This window comes from Petromyzon marinus, chromosome 4 (genome assembly GCF_048934315.1).
Source record: "Petromyzon marinus isolate PM22_M1 ecotype Great Lakes invasive population chromosome 4, UKy_Petmar_22M1.pri1.0, whole genome shotgun sequence".
NCBI lineage: Eukaryota > Metazoa > Chordata > Hyperoartia > Petromyzontiformes > Petromyzontidae > Petromyzon > Petromyzon marinus.
The window spans coordinates 26,260,090-26,284,808 of NC_133670.1; the positions used below are offsets into that span (position 1 = coordinate 26,260,090).

At 53.2% G+C, this 24,719-nt stretch overlaps 1 protein-coding gene across 1 annotated transcript; it reads left to right on the forward strand.

The window, feature by feature from the left end:
- The first annotated feature begins 466 nt into the window (after positions 1-466).
- Positions 467-17,277, forward strand: MNX1 (motor neuron and pancreas homeobox 1). Its single transcript, XM_032944366.2, has 3 exons — positions 467-1,892; positions 8,618-8,778; positions 13,858-17,277. The coding sequence occupies exons 1-3, from the start codon at positions 1,322-1,324 to the stop codon at positions 14,368-14,370; spliced, it is 1,245 nt and encodes a 414-aa protein (XP_032800257.1). The 5' UTR covers positions 467-1,321; the 3' UTR covers positions 14,371-17,277.
- The last annotated feature ends 7,442 nt before the right edge of the window (positions 17,278-24,719 follow it).

Sequence of the window (24,719 nt, forward strand, 5' to 3'; positions counted from 1 at the left end):
TTGCCCCAACAGTCTGTTGAAGGCTGCACGGGGGATCTTCGTCCTAACATCGCCACTACAGATAGAACGGCGGTCGAGCGTGGTGCTGTCCACCCCACCCCCTTGTGTACCGTTCTGTCCGTCATAGGTGCTCGCTGACAGCACTTGCCCTCACAGTCTGTTGAAGGCTATACGGGGGATCTTTGTCTTTGTGGAGGAGGAGGCGTTGATTGGCCTGGCCCCGCTGTCTGTGGGAATCAGACCTCACGAAGCTCGAGCTCCTCCGCCACGTGGCGCAGCGCGCGCGCGCTCCCGGGCGCTAAAGTCGCACTAACGACGGCGTGATTCGCTAATTATATCGATTATCCCTCTCGGCGAGAGGCCGAGACCCCACGCCCAGCCACCCACCCACCCCTACCCCCTCCCCCAGTCCAGACCCCGCCTCTCTCCTCCTACCCCCCCGCTCCCCGATCCCATTCCCCAGCCGCCCACTCCCTCTTCCACCCCCCTCGCCGCTGGGGTCCAGCCGGGCCAATCCCTGCCGAGGCGTAGGGCGATCAGACACGGACATTGATCGCCTCCGTCTCCCCTCGCGCATTCGGACAGCAGCCGGCTTCACGCGGAGGGAGCGGCTGCTCGGTGTGGATCGCATCGAGAGTAGAGTGAGAGACAGAGAGGAGAGACAGTAGAGGAGGGAGTAGAGGGGGTAGAGCGCACTTCAGTCATCTGCTTCCACGCGCGTTCTACGCGTGTACTGACATGTATACACACACGTACACATCGTAACATACACACCACATGCATCGATAATCATACGTGAATCCTGTGCATACACGTGCGTATGTATGTGCATGTGTAATCCACAAGCACACACGTGTAACCGCACATATACACAACCTGACGCACACACAACCACACACACGGCTAAATACACACATTACACACACGCCGTACACGTAGTGATACACACTCACAGCACACGCACGCACATTGTGACGCTCACGCGCACGCACATTGTGACACTCACACGCATTGCACACACGCACATTGTGACACTCACACGCATTGCCCACACGCACATTGTGACACACGCATTGCACACACGCACATTGTGATACACGCATTGCACACACGCACATTGTGACACACGCATTACACACACGCACATTGTGACACTCACGCGCATTACACACACGCACATTGTGACACTCACACGCATTGCACACACGCACATTGTGACACTCACACGCATTGCACACACGCACGCACACTGTGACACTCACGCACCTACTGCAGCACACGCGCACAAGGGCGCGCCCCACGCCCCCTCATCGCGCGCGCGATGGAAAAATCCAAGAATTTCCGCATCGACGCTCTCCTGGCGGACGAGCCCCCCAGAATCCGGCTCCTTCAGGGGGGACTCTCCCTCTCTGGCGGGGGGCCATACCAGACAATGGGGGGCCTCTCTCCGCCCCGACGGGGCCCCGATAGTCCCCGTGACATCGTGAGCTGTGCTCACGACTTGCAGCATCAGCAGCAACAGCAGTCCCGCCTCCACGGCCGCCTCGCCCGGACGCCGTCTCCGCCGTGCGGGGCTGCGGCGGGGGGCCCTCCCCCGGGCCTGCAGCCGCTCTCCCGTGGGGGGCTCGTCCCCAAACCGGGGGTGCTGGGCCTGCCGCACGTGGGGCTGCCGGCCGGCTCCTTACCGGCGGTGGCGGCCTTCTACGGGTCCCCCGTGTACGGCTACCCGGGCTCGACCCTCGCCTACCCCGCGTTCCCGCACGTGGAGTCGCTGAAGGCGGCGGCCGGAGGGGGGGTGCAGGGGGGGCTCTCCCTGGAGCACTGGCTGCGCGCGTCGGCGGCCGGGGTGGTGCTGCCTCGCCTACCCGAGTACACGCGCGAGTGGCACACGTGTGAGTAGGCGCGGCGTGAGTGGCACACGCGAGTGACACACGCGTGTGAGTACGCGCGGCGTGAGTGATCCACACGAGTGATACACGCGAGTGATAGACCCGTGGCGTGAGTGACACAAGCGAGTGATAAACGCGTGGCGTGAGTGATCCACACGAGTGACACACGCGTGTGAGTACGCGCTGTTGTTGATGTTTACACACCGCACCAGGTGGAAGGATGAGTCGACTTTGAGAAGGTCTAAGATGGCTTCTGATATCACTCACCAATGATGATATCCGTGAGGGACGGGCGTGGGATCGAACTCAGGTCACCCGCTTCGTAGCGCAATGCGCTAAATACGACGCCACCGCTCTCCACACACTTAGACTCGTGAACACACACACACGCGCGCGTGAACACACACGCGTGGGTGTGCTCGAGTCTACCTCCACACGCACTGTGTAGACGCACTCGGGTGTACAGTCACAAGAACAGACGCACAGGCAGACACGACTGTGCAAGGGCGTGCGTGTGTGCCCGCGTGCGCACTCACTGACGGACGCACGCGCATACAAACGCGTGCACACAGATTTGGGCCCGCACAAAGGCGACGATCCGTCGTATCGTCTTGTAGAAACGTTTGAGGCAAGTGCTGTTCGCGAGCAGCACCTATTAAGGCTGGGACGATACACGAAGTGGTGGGTGGTCAGCACCACGCCCGGCCGCCTTTGTCTCCCTCGCGGAGATGTTTACACATCGCACCAGGTATTCATTTCGAGGCTGGGTCGAGTTGGAGACTGCCCTTTACACAATGGGGCATGATCAGAATAAATAAAATAAAACACGTTTATCAATTAACAGTTTTTATTCTTACGAATAGCTACCTCTCAGTAGGTGTTGCGTAAAATCTTTAAATATTGACAATTGTGTTCAGTTCTTTGTAAACAGATGCCAGTAAATTGGTAGTTGCCCGTTTCGCTTTTTGTCGGCTATAACGTCACACTCCCCGGGTGGTGACTACCTCGATCGCTGATGGCGAGACAATCGTACAGTGTGTGTAAGTGTGCAGTGTGTGTAAGTGTACAGTGTGTGTACGTGTGCAGCGTGTGTAAGTGTGCAACGTATGTAAGTGTGCATTGTGTAATTGTGCAGTGTGTAAGTGTGCAGTGTGTAAGTGTGTTAATGAATGAGAGCTCTCAACACTCCGCGCCATCATTTTTGGAGGCTCAAATTTTAAAGACAAACTGTGCTCCAAATGTTCCCGGCTGTAAGCGTGGAATCGGCTGTATCCCACCCTATACCTCACCCTATTCCTACCCCTATACCTCGCCCTATTCCTACCCCTATACCTCACCCTATTCCTACCCCTATACCTCACCCTATTCCTACCCCTATACCTCGCCCTATATTTCACCCTAACCCTGTACTTGCGCCAACTGTCAGCTCGCTAGCCCTTCTAGAATATGATCGTAATGTACCTCCAGAACTCAGTCTCGATGATCTGTGTCTGTATTCGCGCAAACAACAACAACAACAATAAGTCCGCGACTATGAACAAGAGAGGCCAGGGTGCTCGGGGCGCACTGTGCCTCCACCTCGGACTTCGCCGGGCCACCCTTAGACGTGGCGGTGGATTTGATGCCGTTGCTGTTGCTGCTGGGTGTCTGTTCGCTGCTGCTGGGGCTGGGTGTTTGTTCGCTGCTGGTGCTGGGTGTCTGTTCGCTGCTGGGGCTGGGTGTCTGTTCGCTGCTGCTGGGGCTGGGTGTCTGTTCGTTGCTGCTGCTGCGTGTCTGTTCGCTGCTGCTGGGGCTGGGTGTTTGTTCTCTGCTGGGGCTGGGTGTTTGTTCGCTGCTGCTGCTGGGTGTCTGTTCGTTGCTGCTGCTGAGTGTCTGTTCGCTGCTGCTGGGGCTGGGTGTTTGTTCTCTGCTGGGGCTGGGTGTCTGTTCTCTGCTGGGGCTGGGTGTCTGTTCGCTGCTGGGGCTGGGTGTCTGTTCGCTGCTGCTGGGTGTTTGTTCGCTGCTGCTGCTGCTGGGTGTTTGTTCGCTGCTGCTGCTGCTGCTGGGTGTTTGTTCGCTGCTGCTGCTGGGTGTCTGTTCTCTGCTGCTGCTGGGACTGGGTGTCTGTTCGCTGCTGGGGCTGGGTGTCTGTTCGTTGCTGCTGGGGCTGGGTGTTTGTTCGCTGCTGCTGGGGCTGGGTGTTTGTTCTCTCCTGAGGCTGGGTGTTTGTTCGTTGCTGCTGGATGTTTGTTCGCTGCTGGGGCTGGGTGTCTGTTCGCGTGGGTGGCATTCCCAGCAGTGATTGTGGAGCAGCCACGGCGAGGCGGCGCTCTGCCGGGAGAGTCCTCGTGCTGGCGAGGGCCGTGCGCGAGTCGAGGGACGCGGAGGTCCTCAGGAGGGCGCGGGGGTTGACTGAGGAACCGTGGTATGAGGAGGACGGCAGCCAGATGTGTGTACATTGAATTTCGTTTGCACCGTACATAGCCAACCGTACTATTTGGAGGTTCGGAAGGACAACAAATGAAACACAAAAATACTTTTAAAGAAAAGAGTTTTGAATCTAGATGATGTAAAAGTACATGGCTCCGGTGGCTTCCTAACATCGCAAGAAGAGCGTTCCAGACGGCCGCAGAAGCGCATCTGAACGCGCGCGATGCAGTGGCCTTCTTTGTTCGATGGCCAGCCAGAAGCCGAAGCGAGGATAACCGGAATAGCATGACCAGATCATGTGGAAGGCCATGGATTGACTCAGACCGATGATCTGAGACATGTCTCACCCGCATCTCAGTGATCACACAAAGACCCCCCGTACAGGTTTAACAGACTGTTGGGACAAGTGCTGTTAGCGAACACCAATGAAGCCCGGCACGGCACACTACGCCCGGCCCCCTTTGTCTTCCGAGTGGTGATGTTTATACATCGTACCAGGTCATAATTTGAGTATGAGTACACCAAGGGGAGGCCCAGAACCGGTCCAGGTATTGGTCGTACTCAGGAGATGCATTTCCTTTGTCTCAGTGGTAGCCAGTGGCACCATTTGAGAACGATGGACGGTTTTGTATGACCTGTCATATATCTGAGCGAGGACTGTGTGCGTGCGTGTGTTACTGCCTACGCGTTTATTATAGCTTGCAACGCAGGTATTGAACGTGTACGTATCAGCAACAGTATATGATATTAGGTACATTTACGTCACCGTGTAGCTTTGTGGAGTTCGCTATTTGTGTGTGATATGTTATTGCCTTCACTGAGTAAGGTGCTGGGTAGGCACGTTTCTGTCCATGCGTAAATCACCGTGCACTGTATCTGTATGTATATTACTGTGCGAAAGAGCTATTTACTTGTCAGTCCGTATTATGTGTGCGTTATTACGTATCTGTGTGTGCGTAAGCCACTGCGCACACCCCTATGTGTATGTGTGTAAACTCCTATGTGGCATGCAGCATGTAACCGCCGATGTCTCTGTGTTGGTCCGCTCTAGGTATGCGTATTCGCAAGTGCTCGCGAACAGCACTCGCCCCGATGTTCTATTCGGGCACGCGTGGGGTCTTTGTGCTGCTGTGTACTGTGCATGTACTGTGCATGTGTAGTACAGTACTATAGTGCAGAGGCGCCCCATGGGGATAGTGTGTGGGGATTGCGCGTCCGCGGGCAACACCCAAGTGTAATGATTAATTAAGTTTAGATACTTTAAATGTTATGATAACGGAGACTTAGTTTACATGCAATCAATGTTACTTCGAGAAATAATTTGCCCCCCCCCACCCCACCGAATCGGTGTTGCTCTCTTCGCCACCGACGTTCCGCATCTGGCCCCTTAACCAGAGCTGCTTCCCTTACTCCATCGAATGCAACTCAACAGCTGAGAATCGGCCGTCACGGCGTGCGCGTCGAGCACACAGTACGAGTCGCGGCGACTCTACCTGCACCTCAAATGGACATCGAGGCATTGGTGGACATTCCACATTCCTACGGCGGGGGTGAATCTCGCCATAGGACAACTACTGTTGACCTCCCCGCAAAGTGGTCACGTGCTTTTCATTGACACCCAGCCGAAGGAAGGGACGGATGATGGTCTGAGTCAAGCCACCCAACCAGAGTTTGAACTCGCGACCTTCCGATCACGAGCCGCCCGCTCGAGCGCAGAGCCACGTGGCCGGTGACTCTGTACACGCCAAGTAGATTTACGGGTTGTGTCATTGGTATGTATGTTTTTTTCTTCTTGGTTCTTTCGGTAAAGTCACGTAGAATGGAAATAAAATAATAAAAATAAAACATCATAAAATAAGATTCTCACGACGTTTCGGCCACAACACAAGTAGCCTTCTTCAGGTGAATAAACAGGACTGTCCAGAAGACAGCGCTTGAGTGAACATTGCCAAGCATGGACCGCGTCTTTTAAGCTGTGTGGGCGGAATTAACATGAATTAGCATGTTACCCAGCACCGGATCGGAGGAGGGTGGCGGCGGGTACACAGAAAAAAGGAAAGATAAAAGGAATAGGATAGGTGCGTTAATAACTATGCTATAAACTGGATTACTATACAATATAATATTATACCTTCCAATCTAAACTACATGATATAATATCATATTCATAGACAAAATCCCACCTTTGAATTATACAATGCGTTACTATACACTGCCCTATACTTTAGACTATAAAATATTAGACTTGTAACTTTACAATATATCTTATTTTATCAACCCCACTATATGCCACACTGCTGTATATTCACTATACAATTACGATACCATATATTGCCATATGAATTGTGTTAAATATTACGATGTTATACTATTTATTATTATACCACATGCTATAAACCATACCATTGACCGTCGTGTGAAAGGTATTAAGAGGCAGTGCCAGCGAATGGACTGCGGTCTGAAGGTCACCGTAAAATACAATCGATTAAGAACCGAAATGGTTTATAACAATGGTTACTAAGCCAGAATCCATCTTCTCGGTTGAAATTATCTCTGTGTTTGTATATGTGGATGGCCTCATGAACGAATCTCTCATGGTAGCCGGATGGCTTGCAGAGAACCTCCGTCTTGGAGAAGTCAATGTCATGCGCGCCCACTGAATTGTAACAGTGATCTGCCACGGCTGAGGAGTTCATCCTACCGTGTTTCAAGTAAACATATTTTATGTATGTTGTTGTTGTTGTGTATGTATATATGTTGAACTTCTTTCGCTCCATACGTAGTCAACCGTGCTAATCGGTAGTGCGGGGCGAGGGACAGCAAACTAACCACAAAAGAGCAGTTCTGAAGAAAGTAGCTTTCAATCTAGATTTAAAAAGTGGAAGCAAGAGCGTTCCAGACGGCCGCAGAAACGCTGTGGCTGCCTGGACCCAGCTGCACCCCGAATGGGCGGCTTGCTGTCCTGCCGGAGACGAGTATAACGCGGCAACCTACTGAAATAGACACGTGGCACACATTCGGGAAGATGCGTCTGCCGAAACGTCAGCTCGGATAAAGCGTTTTAGTGTCTTAATACGTGTAGTGTAAACGATAACGGTGATATTATAACGATATTGTTATGTATTCTTGGTTCTTTCAGTAAAGTCACGTAGAAGGGAAACAATAAAATAATAAAAATATAAAACAATAAAATTCTCACGACGTTTCGACTGCAACACAAGCAATCATCATCAGGTGTGAAAACCACAGCTGATGATGATTGCTTGTGTTGCAGTCAAAACGTCGTGAGAATTTTATTGTTTTATATTTTTATTATTTTATTGTTTCCCTTCTACGTGACTTTACCGAAAGAACCAAGAATATGAATCCCTGCAGTCACGAAAGTTTTAAATCGATATTGTTATGATTAACTTGTGTAAGCATTGTGCGGTGTATATGTCTACTTCTGAGGTATACTGGTTGTATCACTGGTTATCTGGCTATATCACTGGTTACGCGACTCGTAATATGGTTAAACACTCGTTATAGTCGTAAACAAAGTGTCAAACAAGAGTGGACCTGCACATTGTCCATCCACTGCTGGATGAAGGCCTCCCTAAGGCAGTATTGGTCACCGGGGTTGTTTAACCACGCTTGCAAGAGTGCTCTTTGACTAAGAAACATATGGGGTTGGTCAAGACCGGCTCAGACATCATTTGCCACTGATGTTAGCCGCGACCGGGAATTGAGTTCAGGAATATCGCCAGGTTCATTTCACAATGCGCTAACCACTGCGCCACCGCTCCCCGTGCACTGCTCGGGGATCGCGAACGTTGTGAAGAGAGAGCGGTGACGCAGCGGTTTGCACACTGCTTGACGAACAACAATCACGGCCGCGGCTAACATCTCGTGGCGAGTGATACCGGAACCGTTTGTGGGTCTCGCATAGGACGACTCAGCCTTAAATACACACTTTGATGCGGCGTGTGAACATCAACACTGGGCTCACAAAGACAAAGGCGGCCGTGCGTGCTGCTGGCCACGCCATCCGCTCATGCCGCGCTGGTCTTAATAGGTGCCCGCTAACAGCTCGCTAACAGCACAAATAGCCTTCTACAGCTGAACGGGGATATTCATCTTTGGGTGCTGTTGACAGAGAGGACACTCACCGTGGAGATGGAGTGATGAGAGCAGCTAAATGTGCAGGGGTAAGACTGACAGTAGCAGCAACACTGCACCGTAATGGATGGCGACAGTGTGGTGAGGCCTTCATGCAGCAGTGGATAAACACTGGCTGATGAAATGACGATTATGTTGATGATGTGTGCGTGTGTGTGCAGCCCAGGTGCAGGCCAGTCTGCTCGGCAAGTGCCGTCGGCCACGCACAGCCTTCACGTCTCAGCAGCTGCTGGAACTCGAACATCAGTTCAAGCTCAACAAGTACCTGTCCCGGCCCAAGCGATTTGAAGTGGCGACGTCGCTCATGCTCACGGAGACGCAGGTGAGACGCCTCTCATGATAACTGAGACACAGGAGAGACACGTCTCTCATGCTCACTGAGACACAGGTGAGACACGTCTCATGATCACTGAGACACAGGTGAGACGTGTCTCATGATGACTGAGACACAGGTGAGACACGTCTCATGCTCACTGAGACACAGGTGAGACACGTCTCATGATCACTGAGACACAGGTGAGACACGTCTCATGATAACTGAGACACAGGTGAGACACGTCTCATGCTCACTGAGATACAGGTGAGACGCATCTCATGATAACTGAGACACAGGAGAGACGTGTCTCATGATAACTGAGACACAGGTGAGACACGTCTCATGCTCACTGAGACACAGGAGAGACGTGTCTCATGATCACTGAGACACAGGTGAGACACGTCTATCATGATCATTGAGACACAGATGAGACACGTCTCATGCTCACTGAGACACAGGAGAGACGTGTCTCATGATCACTGAGACACAGGTGAGACGTGTCTCATGCTCACTGAGACACAGGTGAGACGTGTCTCATGATCACTGAGACACAGGTGAGACACATCTCATGATATCTGAGACACAGGTGAGACACATTTCATGATAACTGAGACACAGGTGAGACGTCTCTCATGATCACTGAGACACAGGTGAGACGTGTCTCATGATCACTGAGACACAGGTGAGACACATTTCATGATAACTGAGACACAGGTGAGACGTCTCTCATGATCACTGAGACACAGGTGAGACGTGTCTCATTATCACTGAGACACAGGTGAGAGACGTCTCATGCTCACTGAGACACAGGTGAGACATGTCTCATGATAACGGAGACACAGGTGAGACGTGTCTTCTGCTCACTCAGACACAGGAGAGACACGTCTCATGATCACTGAGACACAGGTGAGACGTCTCTCATGCTCGCTGAGACACAGGTGAGACGTGTCTCATGATAACTGAGACACAGGTGAGACGCGTATCATGATAACTGAGACACAGGCGAGACGCGTCTCATGATAACTGAGACACAGGTGAGACACGTCTCATGCTCACTGAGACACAGGTTAGACGGGTCTCATGATAACTGAGACACAGGTGAGACACGTCTCATGCTCACTGAGACACAGGTGAGACGTATCTCATGATAACTGAGACACAGGTGAGACGTGTCTCATGATAACTGAGACACAGGTGAGACGTGTCTTATGATAACTGAGACACAGGATAGACACGTCTCATGATAACTGAGACACAGGTGAGACACGTCTCCTGCTCACTGAGACTCAGGTTAGACGTGTCTCATGATGACTGAGACACAGGTGAGACACGTCTCATGATAACTGAGACACAGGTGAGACACGTCTCATGCTCACTGAGACACAGGTGAGACGCGTATCATGATAACTGAGACACAGGTGAGACGCGTCTCATGATCACTGAGTCACAGGTGAGACACGTCTCATGCTCACTGAGACACAGGTGAGACGCGTATCATGATAACTGAGACACAGGTGAGACACGTCTCCTGCTCACTGAGACTCAGGTTAGACGTGTCTCATGATGACTGAGACACAGGTGAGACACGTCTCATGATAACTGAGACACAGGTGAGACACGTCTCATGCTCACTGAGACACAGGTGAGACGCGTATCATGATAACTGAGACACAGGTGAGACGCGTCTCATGATCACTGAGTCACAGGTGAGACACGTCTCATGCTCACTGAGACACAGGTGAGACGTATCTCATGATAACTGAGACACAGGTGAGACGTGTCTCATGATAACTGAGACACAGGTGAGACGTGTCTTATGATGACTGAGACACAGGTGAGACGCGTATCATGATAACTGAGACACAGGTGAGATGCGTCTCATGATCACTGAGTCACAGGTGAGACACGTCTCATGCTCACTGAGACACAGGTGAGACACGTCTCATGCTCACTGAGACAGGTGAGACACGTCTCATGATAACTGAGACACAGGTGAGACGCGTCTCATGCTAACTGAGACACAGGTGAGACGCGTATCATGATAACTGAGACACAGGTGAGACACGTCTCATGCTCACTGAGTCACAGGTGAGACGCGTATCATGATAACTGAGACACAGGTGAGACACGTCTCATGATAACTGAGACACAGGTGAGACACGTTTCCTGCTCACTGAGACACAGGTTAGACGTGTCTCATGATAACTGAGATACAGGTGAGACGTGTCTCATGATAACTGAGACACAGGATAGACACGTCTCATGCTCACTGAGACACAGTTGAGACGTGTCTCATGATAACTGAGACACAGGTGAGACACGTCTCATGCTCACTGAGACACAGGTGAGACGTTTCTCATGATAACTGAAACACAGGTGAGACGTGTCCCATGATAACTGATACACAGGTGAGACACGTCTCATGCTCACTGAGACACAGGTGAGACATGTCTCATGATCACTGAGACACAGGTGAGACACGTCTCATGATCACTGAGACACAGGTGAGACGTGTCTCATGATAACTGAGACACAGGTGAGACGTCTCTCATGATCACTGAGACACAGGTGAGACGTGTCTCATGCTCACTGAGACATAGGTGAGACGTCTCTCATGGTAACTGAGACACAGGTGAGACGCGTCTTATGATAACTGAGACACAGGTGAGACACGTCTCATGCTCACTGAGACACAGGTGAGACGCGTCTCATGATAACTGAGACACAGGTGAGATGCGTCTCATGCTAACTGAGACACAGGTGAGACGCGTCTCCTGCTCACTGAGACACAGGTGAGACGCGTCTCCTGCTCACTGAGACACAGGTGAGATGCGTCTCCTGCTCACTGAGACACAGGTGAGACACGTCTCATGATAACTGAGACACAGGTGAGACACGTCTCATGATAACTGAGACACAGATGAGACAAGTCTCATGATAACTGAGACACAGGTGAGACACGTCTCATGATAACTGAGACACAGATGAGACACGTCTCATGCTCACTGAGACACAGGTTAGACGGGTCTCATGATAACTGAGACACAGGTGAGACGCGTCTCATGCTAACTGAGACACAGGTGAGACGCGTATCATGATAACTGAGACACAGGTGAGACGCGTCTCATGCTCACTGAGTCACAGGTGAGACGCGTATCATGATAACTGAGACACAGGTGAGACACGTCTCATGATAACTGAGACACAGGTGAGACACGTTTCCTGCTCACTGAGACACAGGTTAGACGTGTCTCATGATAACTGAGACACAGGTGAGACGTGTCTCATGATAACTGAGACACAGGATAGACACGTCTCATGCTCACTGAGACACAGTTGAGACGTGTCTCATGATAACTGAGACACAGGTGAGACGTTTCTCATGATAACTGAAACACAGGTGAGACGTGTCCCATGATAACTGATACACAGGTGAGACATGTCTCATGCTCACTGAGACACAGGTGAGACATGTCTCATGATCACTGAGACACAGGTGAGACACGTCTCATGATCACTGAGACACAGGTGAGACGTGTCTCATGATAACTGAGACACAGGTGAGACGTCTCTCATGATCACTGAGACACAGGTGAGACGTGTCTCATGCTCACTGAGACATAGGTGAGACGTCTCTCATGGTAACTGAGACACAGGTGAGACGCGTCTTATGATAACTGAGACACAGGTGAGACACGTCTCATGCTCACTGAGACACAGGTGAGACGCGTCTCATGATAACTGAGACACAGGTGAGATGCGTCTCATGCTAACTGAGACACAGGTGAGACGCGTCTCCTGCTCACTGAGACACAGGTGAGACGCGTCTCCTGCTCACTGAGACACAGGTGAGATGCGTCTCCTGCTCACTGAGACACAGGTGAGACACGTCTCATGATAACTGAGACACAGGTGAGACACGTCTCATGATAACTGAGACACAGATGAGACACGTCTCATGCTCACTGAGACAGGTGAGACGTGTCTCATGATCACTGAGACACAGGAGAGACGTGTCTCATGATCACTGAGACACAGGTGAGACACGTCTCATGCTCATTGAGACACAGGAGAGATGTGTGTCATGATCACTGAGGTTGAGATCTGGTTCTGGTTATGCTAGGTTTAGGTTTAATTCTTGCACATGGCAATTCACTCAGGAGCTCGATGCCAATAAGGACGTCTGCTGATCATGGCGAGAGGGCTTCGGGAGAGAGAGAGAGCTTGTATCTATTTGTCATTCCTCCTTGGACAACTAGCACAGACCACAGTGGTCGAATTTGTGGTCCAGAGTTCGCGTTGTGTGGCCATCATCTCACCACTGTGGCTTGTCATCAATTTTCTGTTCGTGAACGAGATGTGTGCATCTATCTGTTGATGTCCTGATGAACGAGACGTGTGCATCGATCTGTTGATGTCCTGATGAACGAGACGTTGCATCACTCTGTTGATGTCCTGATGCGGTTGATGGCTGTACCGGTGCCACCTCCCGGGGTGGACATTCCTCCACTCTGTTCGCACAGCAGCCTTCTTCTGGATGTGGGTGATATTCTAGGATGGTGACAGTAGCAGCAGCAACAGAACCATCGAGCAGTTTTGTGTAAGAGTTCTAGGACGCAGCTGGAGGGCATTGACTCTGAGTTGATCATCAACTGGAGTACCCCCAGGTCGTTCCTGCGAGTTTCTATAGCAGGGCGATTCTTGATTTGATCTGTTGACAGTTATATTTTGAGTGTGGATCGAAGGTCAGGCTTCTGTTCATGATAACATCTCGATATCTCCTCTTACGTGTTTTCATGTTAACATGAGCATCACTAATACCATCATCTAGGTGAAACGAACGTCCTTAGATATGGTAAAGTTGGTTTACATGTTTGTCATATAGATTCTGATGTGGGTCCCACGACGTTTAGATTAATTGATGGTGCAGGTTGAGGATAGGTTTCGTGCAAATGGAGATCTGGTATCGGAAATATGTTAAAAAGGACTTTATATCTCATCTGATTCCTCTAGTATAAATAAAGATTCTGATTAAGATTCAGAGATATGAATCTGCTACTAACCCCGTTCCCGCCGGCCCTGCAGGTCAAGATCTGGTTCCAGAACCGGCGCATGAAGTGGAAGCGAAGCAAGAAGGCGCGCGAGCAGGCGGGGGGCACGGAGAAGGGCCCCCGCGGGGGGGGCCCCGCCACCTCCGCGGGGGGCAGCGGCAAGGACCGGGCTCAGGGCAAGGGGATGCCGGGGCCCGGCACCCCCTCATCCTCCGACGCGTCCAAGGAGCGCGGCGGGGTGACGAGGGGACCCCCGATTCTGGGACCCCTGTGCGGCGAAGGGGTCCGAGGCGAGGAGAGCAAGGGGACCGAGCCCCGCGCCGGAGCTCGCGCGGGGGCGCTGTCCCCCGCGGCGTCGCCTTCCGTGGACGGAGACGACGAGGAGGAGGAGGAAGATCTGGAAGACGACGAGGATGAGGAGGAGGAGTACGAGGAGGAGGAAGAGGAGAGGGTGGGCGCAATCCGGGCTCGCTCGCCGCTGCTGTGGGGCGAGCAGGAGAAGTTGTCTATAGGGGCGCTGGCACAGGCGGCTCCGCGCCTCTACTGAGAGATTTGGGGCGGGGGGGGGGACCAGTGGCGATTCTCTGGGGGGCCGTGTGAGGGGGGCACGCACCCTCCCCCCCAACTCCCTTCCGTGTATCCCTGCCCCCCAATGCCTAAGTGGCTCCTCAGGGTGGCTGGGGAGGCACTCGAGCAAACGAGGCCATCACGGACAATGAAGTTGATGTCATCACCACACCTCGCTCGGCATCACTTCCTTCCTTCTGCTAAATCCAGCAGCAGCAGCATCAGCTACCGAGACCTCACCTCCAATTTGAGCTCTTACACTGAGAGTGTCCCCCCACTCCCACGCCAAGTGGCCCTGCTCACTGGGTCTCTGGACTCGCCACTGTTGTCAGTGTGGTGGGGCCACAGGGATGTTGACTGCTCACTCGAGACAGGAGACGGCGGCTGAAGAACCGCGAGAGTTGGACAACGCTGCTTACTGTACATACGACAGTATACATACACCGTATATGTACAGTATACGTACAGAGCGCGTGCATGTGTGTGCAGTGCACGTGTCGTGTGCGTGCGTCAGAGGTGCGCGCGCTCTTCATTACTTGACGCGTTCCACGCCACTTGCTGTAGCAGGACACACGTGTGCACCTACAGCTCGCTACTTAGACGGCACTTGGGTTTTCGCGGGTTGTACCACGCGTTGTTCGGCACGATGTCCGACGTTTGGCCTATCCGAGGGAAATCGGTTCAGTTGAGAACAGCACGCGTTGCAACCCGAGATCAGATCGCAGATGCTCTGCAGCACGACCGCGACATCTACGCAGCAGCGTGCGCGGTGTTCGTCACGTGAGAACGAACTCTGAAAGAATCGTGGCGCTGCGAGAATCCTATGCCGAGTAATCTCTCACTGGGCGCCCGCGTGCATGTGCCCCGACACTGGACCGCATCCACGTGGGACGCAGAGTCGCAGTTCGCTTCTTGCCGCTGCTTATCTCAGGCCATAAATGATGAAAATGCTAAGCGGTCAGCAACAAGCAGCACCAATAAAATAAATTATAGCTGAGAGTGAAAACGTTTCACGCATTCGCCAAAGCACGTGAACGAGGTGAAGTTGAACAGCTCATTCCTCCCAGGTCACACATTCACTTCCGTTCAAATACAAAACAAATTCAGTCCTTACATGCCTCACGAGCCTGATGATTACTAAACAAAGATAACGATCTCTCGTATAGCCTTTAATAAACTGTTCGGGACAGGTGCTGTTAGCGAGCACCTGTGAAGGCCAGCACGTCACACGAGGGGGTGGGTGGCCAGCATTACGCCCGACCGCCTTTGTCTCTCCAGTGACGATGTTTACAAACCGCACCAGGTACTCGTTTGAGGCTGAGTCGATCTAGAGCAGGTCCATGATCTGTTTAAATATTCGCCAGTTATTGATCATGAGCGGGAATCCAACTCGGATTTTCAGGTTCTGAGCTCAGCACGCTAACCACTGCGCCACCGCTCCCCCGTTGATTGCTAAAGACTCCCCAAGTGACACACACGCACACACACAGGCGCATAAGCCCTCCATAGCCATGTAAATGATCACACTGTGGGTCATGTGGGACGTGTTTAGAAATCATCAGACGCGTGCAGTGTGTGACGACTTAATATAAAGTTTTAGAAGCGGGTGAATTTGGTGAACGCGCGGTGGGTCGCGAGGACTCGAGTCTCGCTGGCTCGGAGCAGTTGCCACTGAGAGCCATCCTCGATAACGTGACGGCGATGATGATGATGATGGCGCCGCGATGATTGTGATGTTCCTTCGATGCTGCACTTTCCGTCTTGTTTGTTTGCACGAAATCGCCACGGGTCGGATCACCACTCTCAGCAACATTGTTGCCAGCGGGGGGAGGGGAGAGGGGGGGTGTACAATACGTGAAAATGCTAAGCGGCCAGCAACAAAACGTACAGTGACCTACTCTTATTGCTATCGCTAATATACCTGTGTGTGTGTGTGTACAATGTAGGCTATACGGGGACTTGTGCATATTTTATTTTTTATATCTTATTTAAGTGAATGTATTCGCGTTGGATTACGGTGTGCATGTTGTGTTGTCGTCTCCCCCTGCAAGTCACCGCCACCACAGGCACAGAGAGATCGCGAGGCGCTGCTCGCGACGGGAATCCACGCGGCCAGATCCACAGCTACGCGAATCGGGGGGCACTCTTCCAAAATAGACCCCCTGCACCTCCCCCCCCCCCGTCCATTGCCGGTGATAGAACGGGGACAAGAGCCGTATGCTGAAACCGGTTCATGTGCAGGCTGAACTGAGACGGATCGCGACAGCGTGGGGAGGGCGACCTTCATCCAACAGTCGATTGCCAACGGCTGCTGCTGATGACGACGACGATGTTTGCTGGTGATGTTGAAGAGGAGAAATCGGCAAGTTTTCGTGAAACATCGCACGGAAAAGGAACGTTTCGTGACCCGACACAACACGGGGCCCGGTAGCCGCGATAGCCGTGGCACGCGGGGCCCAGCGCACAGAGAGCGCGTGGTGTCACCGTGCAGCACGGCTTGTGTGAGTACACGTGTGTATTATATATATGTGTGTGTGATGTGGTACACAGGTATATATGTGTGATGTAAGAAATGGCGACTTACTCGTTGCCGTTCGTTCTCCCGACGCGGCAGCCGCAGCTGTGGGTAGATCCCCACTCCCCCCACCCCCTCCAGCCGTCTCTTCACCCAGCAGCATGCATGGGTCACCATCGGTCGGTAGGTCGCGAGTGGTGGGGTAAAGTGTGGGTACTTACACATCTTCAAAGACGTCTGGCCAGCGCGCCAGGGTCGGCCTGTATATCCTTTCCTTTGTGGGGGCCCTTCCGCCAACAGTGACGTGAGCGAGCAATTACAGGGCTGCGCCTTTACCTTATTCTAATAAAAATATTTCTCCTTCGTCTCATTCGCTGTGTCCTACATGTGTTTATCCTATTTATGTACCATGAAGAAGGGCCGTTGTCCGAATCGTCGCCTATTACTTTTTTTGCTTGCGCACCATTGCCAACGCCGTAGTAGCACCAGCACCAGATGCATTGTCTCGAACAGATACATTGTAGATAATATGTTTATTGTAAATTAGACGTGTATATAAGTTTTGGCTGGTCCAATACATTTTCCAAAAAAACTTTAATCACAATGAACAAAGGCAAAATTTATTAACAGGTTTCCATCGCTCTACGCGGTAGCAGGAGATGCGGTCGTAGTAGACGCGGTAGTAATAGTGGTAGTTGGGGTAGTGGTAGTACACACAGCACATACACAGTACACACATACACAGTACACACAGTACATAGTACACACAGCACATACACAGTACACACAGCACAGTACACACAGCACATACACAGTACACACAGTACATAGTACACACAGCACATACACAGTACACACAGCAAATAGTACACACAGCACATACACAGTACACACAGTACATAGTACACACAGTACACACAGCACATACACAGTACACACAGTACACACAGCACATACACAGTACACACAGTACATACACAGTACACACAGCACATAGTACACACAGTACACACAGCACATACACAGTATACACAGTACATAGTACACACAGCACATAGTACGCACAGCACATAGTACACACAGTACATACACAGTACACAGTACACACAGCACATACACAGAACACAGAGTACACAGTACACACAGCACATACACAGAACACACAGTACATACACAGTACACACAACGTTGTCCCACGTCCGGCCACACAGCACGGAGAGGGGAAGGGGACTGGGACTGACGAGGCGAAGGGGATGCAGCTCTGAGAGCAGTGGTTCTAAACAGCGCTGGAATGGGGGGGGGGGCGCCCCCCCAATCAAGACCACTGCCCCCCCCTCACCCCTCGATACACAAAGAGGTCACGTGCCCACGCCTCTAGTGAACGCGGCGTGATTAAGGCACCACCGCTCACATTTATCATTTGACCTCAATGGTGTAACAAGTTGAGTCGTTACACGCTGCTCGTGCCTGGTGTGTGCGAAACATCCCACGTGACGCGCAGGCTGCCGTTATAAAAGAATGTCTTTGTGTGTCAGTCCCACGTGTCCTGGACGTTACATCAATTTTAATCAATCGGCGTGTAGTATAATACCTCAAGAGGTTGCCGCACTGGGAAGGTTGAACAATTTCGTTAATTCGTGTTTGTGTTCCCGTGGGAGGATATCGGAGAATCTGGGGTATAGGAGCGGGTGACACTGATAACGCCGCACAGATAGACTTAAGTATCCACCACCTCGCACTCCACCTCTCGGGCCCCACTTCTGCAATCATCACCCTACAATTGTTCAGCAATGTTTGACGACACCAGCGACAGTACGGTCCGTGTGTGTGTGTTATTGTCAGTACGGTCCGTGTGTGTGTGTCAGTGAGTCGAGCGTTCTAGGGAACGGCTGTGACCCAGAGCTTTGGATCGAGGGTTGGTTGATCACGTGATATCGCCCTATCCAAGGTACCCTAAACCCTAGCCAGGCATCAGGCACCAGGCTCAATCAAACCTGCTCAGCTTCCAAGACCCAAGGAGGTCAGGCGAACTCGGGTGGGGGTTTGTGTCGCATGTCTGTGCGTGCGTGTGGGTGCGCGTGTGTGGGTGCGCGTGTGTGGGTGCGTGTGTTTGGGTGTGTGTGTGTTTGGGTGTGCGTGTGTGTGGGTGCGCGTGTGTGGGTGCGTGTGTTTGGGTGTGTGTGTGTTTGGGTGTGCGTGTGTGTGGGTGCGCGTGTGTGGGTGCGCGTGTGTGTGGGTGCTCTTGTTCCTACAGCGGCAGTGTGCGGGTGCGCGTGTGTGGGTGCTCTTGTTCCTACAGCGGCAGTGTAGTGGCTAGCGCACTGCGCTACGAAGCTGATGGCCACTCGCGGCTAACATCAGTGACAAATGTCTGAATCGGTTATGAGATTCCCCTAGATCGACTCAGCCCTAAACGAGTACCTGGTGCGATGTGTTAACACCAGCACTAGGCAGGCACAGGCGACTGGGCGTGGTTGTTGCCGTGCCGCCCTCTCTCGCGTCCTCCAGCCCTTGTACGTGCGTGTGTTGAACTTCTTTCGCACCGTACATAGCTAACCGTACTAATAGGCGCCCGCGCAGGAAACTTGCCCCACCAGCTTGCGTAGGCTATACGGGGGATCTCTGTCTTTGTTCGCGCTGATTCTCCGCTGGCGGAAGCGGCGAGTGTGGGCGCTCGAGGGGATAATGAGGAGGACGCGGTTGGAATTTAGCGCGGAGTCGCCAAAGTCGGTCTAGGTCAGACCGCCACCTCTCCCGGCCCACCGGGCGAGGAAGGGAGGGGGTGGGATCAAGGGGGGGGTGGAGGGGGTGTGTTGGAGGCCTGGAGCCGGCAATCTGGCGAGACAAAGGGGGCTTCTAGAGCCACTTTATCTGCCAGCACGTGGACAAACAGGGCGAATTCTCCGCTCGCTTGTCGCTCTCATCAACGCCCGCGCACTCTTTCTGTAAGTCTGCGCGAGTAAATATATACAGTATATACATTTAGACACACAGTATATATACAGTATATACATTTAGAGTGCGCGCATACTTATACCATACCGACACGTCGCTGCACGAAAGGTATTTATCAAATAAAAAGCTTCAGTAACAAAACAAAAGCATCTGGGCAATATTCCGGCGCGGTAGTTGAAGCAGTGGTGCAAGCACGAAGTTGCGTTTTGGTTCATAGATGGAAAACAACAAATCCGTTCAGCTTGTACCGCATGTTGCTACTCCAGAGAGCAGAGACCCGCGCGAGCGGCTTGCAAGCGGGAGGGTGCGAGTTCAACTCCTGGTTGGAGGGGTCAGCTGTCTTCGTCGTCTCACCCTTCGGGGACAATGCAACGAGTACCACATATGGGGAAGTCACAAGCAGTTGACCTATGGATGGGTCTCGTCCCCGCCATAAGAATGTGGAATTTTCACCAATGTCTACAGGGCTGTAGACGGGAGATGGACATCGCCACAATGTCCATTTGAGCCAGCAAGCGCTCAGATCAGCGCGCGTTGTTTGACTTCCGAGAGAGCGGAGAGAATTCCTCGGAGGGTGGAGGAGGAGGCTTTGCTCTTGGCGCAATTAGGGCAAAGTTAAACTTCCATCAGCGCGGCCCGTGTGTGTGTGTGCCCATCGCGCGCCGCAGCGCCGCTTTTGCGCTCGCGTGTGCCCGAGAGGGGCCGCGGGTTAATGTGTCCCGAGGCGCGTTTGGCACCGATTTGTTACCGGCTGTAACTTTACAGGCGCCCTTCTCTCTCCTCTGTGTCTGTTTGTTTGGTTCCATTTTCTGTGATTGGTTCTCCCCCATACCCCCCGCACCCCCACCCCTGGTAAAGGTGCAGCCCTGCAATTTCTTACCGCTGCTGACTGAAGACTGAACGGTGAATCGATTCTTACGCTCACAGTACATGCATTCACATCGTCTGCGAAATCATCGATCATTTGTCGTTAGTTTATGTTATGTGTGCAGTAGTTGGCTGGCGTTATCCGTACAGCCACTAGAGCCACGACATTCACAATGATGAAGACAATCCCATTAAGAATCGATTTGTTGAAGTGAATCTGTGACTCCGGATCGCTAAGAAGAGACGGTACCTGCTGAGCTCTCTGCCGTATGTGTGTATGTGATCTACAGTTGTCACCTGTCCTAGGTTCCCAAGGATCGTCGTCATGTTGAGTGGGGCAGCTGCTGCCCTGGTGAGTCTATCGGTCTTCCCGGGACATTCACAGTCCCGGTGGTATTTGTCTCACGCGAAGTAACAATACCAATAACACCGCCCATACACATCCACTCCAATAACACCGCCCATACACATCCACTCTAAAACAACGCACTCACGATCAGTGCTCCTCTCTGCTGGTACCGCGAGCGATTATTCCCCCCTCCCCCATGAGATGTTCCGGTTTATTTGGTACCTCCAAAGGCAGCAATCCCCCCCCCCCCAGACACCGCAGATGTGAGGCCTCTGAACAACTGCGCCCCTACCCCGCAGCCACCTTTACCCTGCCCCCTCTGCGCCCCATCCCTCCCTCGCTCCCGGGGGACTCTATCCGTGTGCTTGCCGGGCCCGTGGTACTAATGGTGAATGTCTCATGGCAATCTTGGAACCCGCGCAGCAGTCGTGCTCCCTCGTTGCTCTCGGGGCGCCAGGAGGAGGAACCACAGACGAGGAGCGGGAGGGCAGCAGGAGCAGCCACGCAGTGACGAGCCGGCGCCAACCCCCCAAGCTCTGTGGTCCTCTATATATGAAGGTGTCATCAGCCAATGAGTGGGGGGGGGGAGCCGGAGTACGGAGGGGGGGGGTGACCCACCGCCACGCGATGCGAGTGGCTGGTGGTGAGAGTGGTGGGAGTGGTTGCCGTAGTAAATCAAACCACAGGTTTTTTGCAATTCGGAGACGCCCTCGATAGGACGCCTCCCGCGGAGATGGAGCGGTGGGATCAGAGCGAGGTGGATTGTAGCGCATCGCAGCACCGTGTGGGATGTTGACGGCGTAGGGAAGCTATCATCCATCGATGGATAGATCATGGCTCATGATTTGAATGGTTCGGGGAGGCTTTAATGAGTTTAATACATCAAGCAGTCTTTAAAACAACGACGCACATGTTCTGTATGTACCTAATATATAGTGCGAGATGATAACGTTCCGAGTAATTATCCTCCATCTTCAAGGGCAGAGGGAAGATTTGCGTGCGAGTGTGCACGGGGAGCGGCAGTGATGGTGTTGGCGGTGATGTTGTCGTCGGTGATGGTGTTAGAGTGATGATGTTGGCGGTGATGGTGTTAGAGTCATGATGTTGGCGGTGATGGTGTTAGAGTCATGATGTTGGCGGTGATGGTGTTAGAGTGATGATGTTGGCGGTGATGGTGTTAGAGTGATGGTGTTGGCGGTGATGGTGTTAGAGTGATGGTGTTGGCGCACGACGTTACCCCCCCGCCCACCTGGGCTCGATGCCCCCCCCACTCACGCGCACGCGGCGCAGCCCCTCCCCACGCCGCCCCTCCCCACGCCGCCCCTCCCCACGCCGCCCCTCCCCACGCCGCCCCTCCCCACGCCGCCCCTCCCCACGCCGCCCCTCCCCACGCCGCCCCTCCACACGCCGCCCCTCCCCACGCCGCCCCTCCCCACGCAGCCCCTCCCCACGCAGCCCCTCCCCACGCAGCCCCTCCCCACGCAGCCCCTCCCCACGCAGCCCCTCCCCACGCCGCCCCTCCCCACGCAGCCCCTCCCCACGCAGCCCCTCCCCACGCAGCCCCTCCCCACGCCGCCCCTCCCCACGCAGCCCCTCCCCACGCCGCGCGACTCCTGAAACCACCCGCGTCGGATGCAATCAATTACAGCAGTTTACCCTGCGCCATCTGCGTGTGTGTGAGCGTGTGTGTGAGCGTGTGTGTGTGAGCGTGTGTGTGTGAGCGCGTGTGTGTGAGCGCGTGTGTGTGAGCGCGTGTGTGTGAGCGCGTGTGTGTGAGCGCGTGTGTGTGAGCGCGTGTGTGTGAGCGCGTGTGTGTGAGCGCGTGTGTGTGTGTGGGAAACGAGAGTTTTGCGGCGAGCGCGCCGCGCTACGAACCCGTCCACCCGAGTCCGATTCCCGCTCACGGCAAACATCGGTGACGAATACCTGAACCGGTTCTGGGTATCTTCTAGGTTGACTTAGCCTCAAATGCGTACCTGGTGCAGTTTGTAAACATCGCCACTAGGAATACAAAAGCGGCCGGGCGTGGTGTTGGCCACCCACCCCCTCGTGTGTCGTGCCGGCCTTCATAGGCGCTACTCGCTAACAGCACTTGCCCCTACAGTCTGTTAATTCCATACGGGGAACCTTTGTCTTTGGAGAGAGGTAGTGCAGCGGTTAGCCTCGAATGAGTTCCTATTGCGGAATGCGGTGCTGCCCACACCATCCCTTCCACAATAATACCCCGTGTAGCCTACACACACAGGCACAATAATACCCCGTGTAGCCTACACACAGGCACAAGAATACCCGGTGTAGCCTACACACAGGCACAAGAATACCCCGTGTAGCCTACACACAGGCACAAGAATACCTCGTGTAGCCTACACACAGGCACAAGAATACCCCGTGTAGCCTACACACAGGCACAAGAATACCCGGTGTAGCCTACACACAGGCACAAGAATACCCCGTGTAGCCTACACACAGGCACAAGAATACCCCGTGTAGCCTACACACAGGCACAATAATACCCCGTGTTGCCTACACACAGGCACAATAATACCCCGTGGAGCCTACACACAGGCACAAAAATACCCCGTGTAGCCTACACACAGGCAGAATAATACCCCGTGGAGCCTACACACAGGCACAATAATACCCCGTGGAGCCTACACACAGGCAGAAGAATACCCCGTGGAGCTTACACACAAACCTGTGTGTAGCCTACACACAAACCTGTGTGTAGCCTACACACAAACCTGTGTGTAGCCTACACACAAACCTGTGTGTAGCCTACACACAAACCTGTGTGTAGCCTACACACAAACCTGTGTGTAGCCTACACACAAACCTGTGTGTAGCCTGTGTGTAGGCTACACACAGGTACAAGAATACCCCGTGTAGCCTATACGTACAACCTGTGTCTATAGGCTACACACAGGTTGTGTGTGTAGGCTATACACAACCTGTGTGATGGCGACACACAACTTGTGTGTAGGCGACACACAGCCACACTGGCTGTGTGTAGGCGACACACAGCCTGTGTGTAGGCGACAGCCTGTGTGTAGGCGACACACAGGCTGTGTGTAGGCTGTGTAGGCGACACACAGGCTGTGTGTAGGCTGTGTGTCGCCTACACACTGGCTGTGTGTAGGCTGTGTGTCGCCTACACACAGGCTGTGTGTAGGCTCCACGGGGTATTCTTGTCGTTGTGTGCGCGTGTGGCGATATACTAACCCGGCGGCCGCGGCTCCTGAACCTGACTACAGCATCTCCTCGGTCGACTCAGCCAGAAAACGAGTACGTGTTGTGTGAGCGCTAGCAACGGGGAGACAAAGACGGACGGGCGTGCGTGATTTATTGTCCCACTGCGCTTTTGCTTGAGCGCAGCGCCGACGCCCGCGCCGCGAGTCCGGCGCCCGCCTCTCCATCGCCCCCTAGTGGCCGCGAGCTCCACGAACGCCAACTCACGAGATGGCAAACGATTATAATGATCAATTATAATAATCGAGACACCCAATTGATGACTATCGCCATGACGACGCACGTGCCCAGCCGTGCGCGTGCAGGTGACGACCCTCCACTCACAGCGGTGCTGCGGGCCCTGCGAACGCTCTCGAAACTCTGCACGCACGTCACGGTTTGTTGCTGGCCGCTCGGC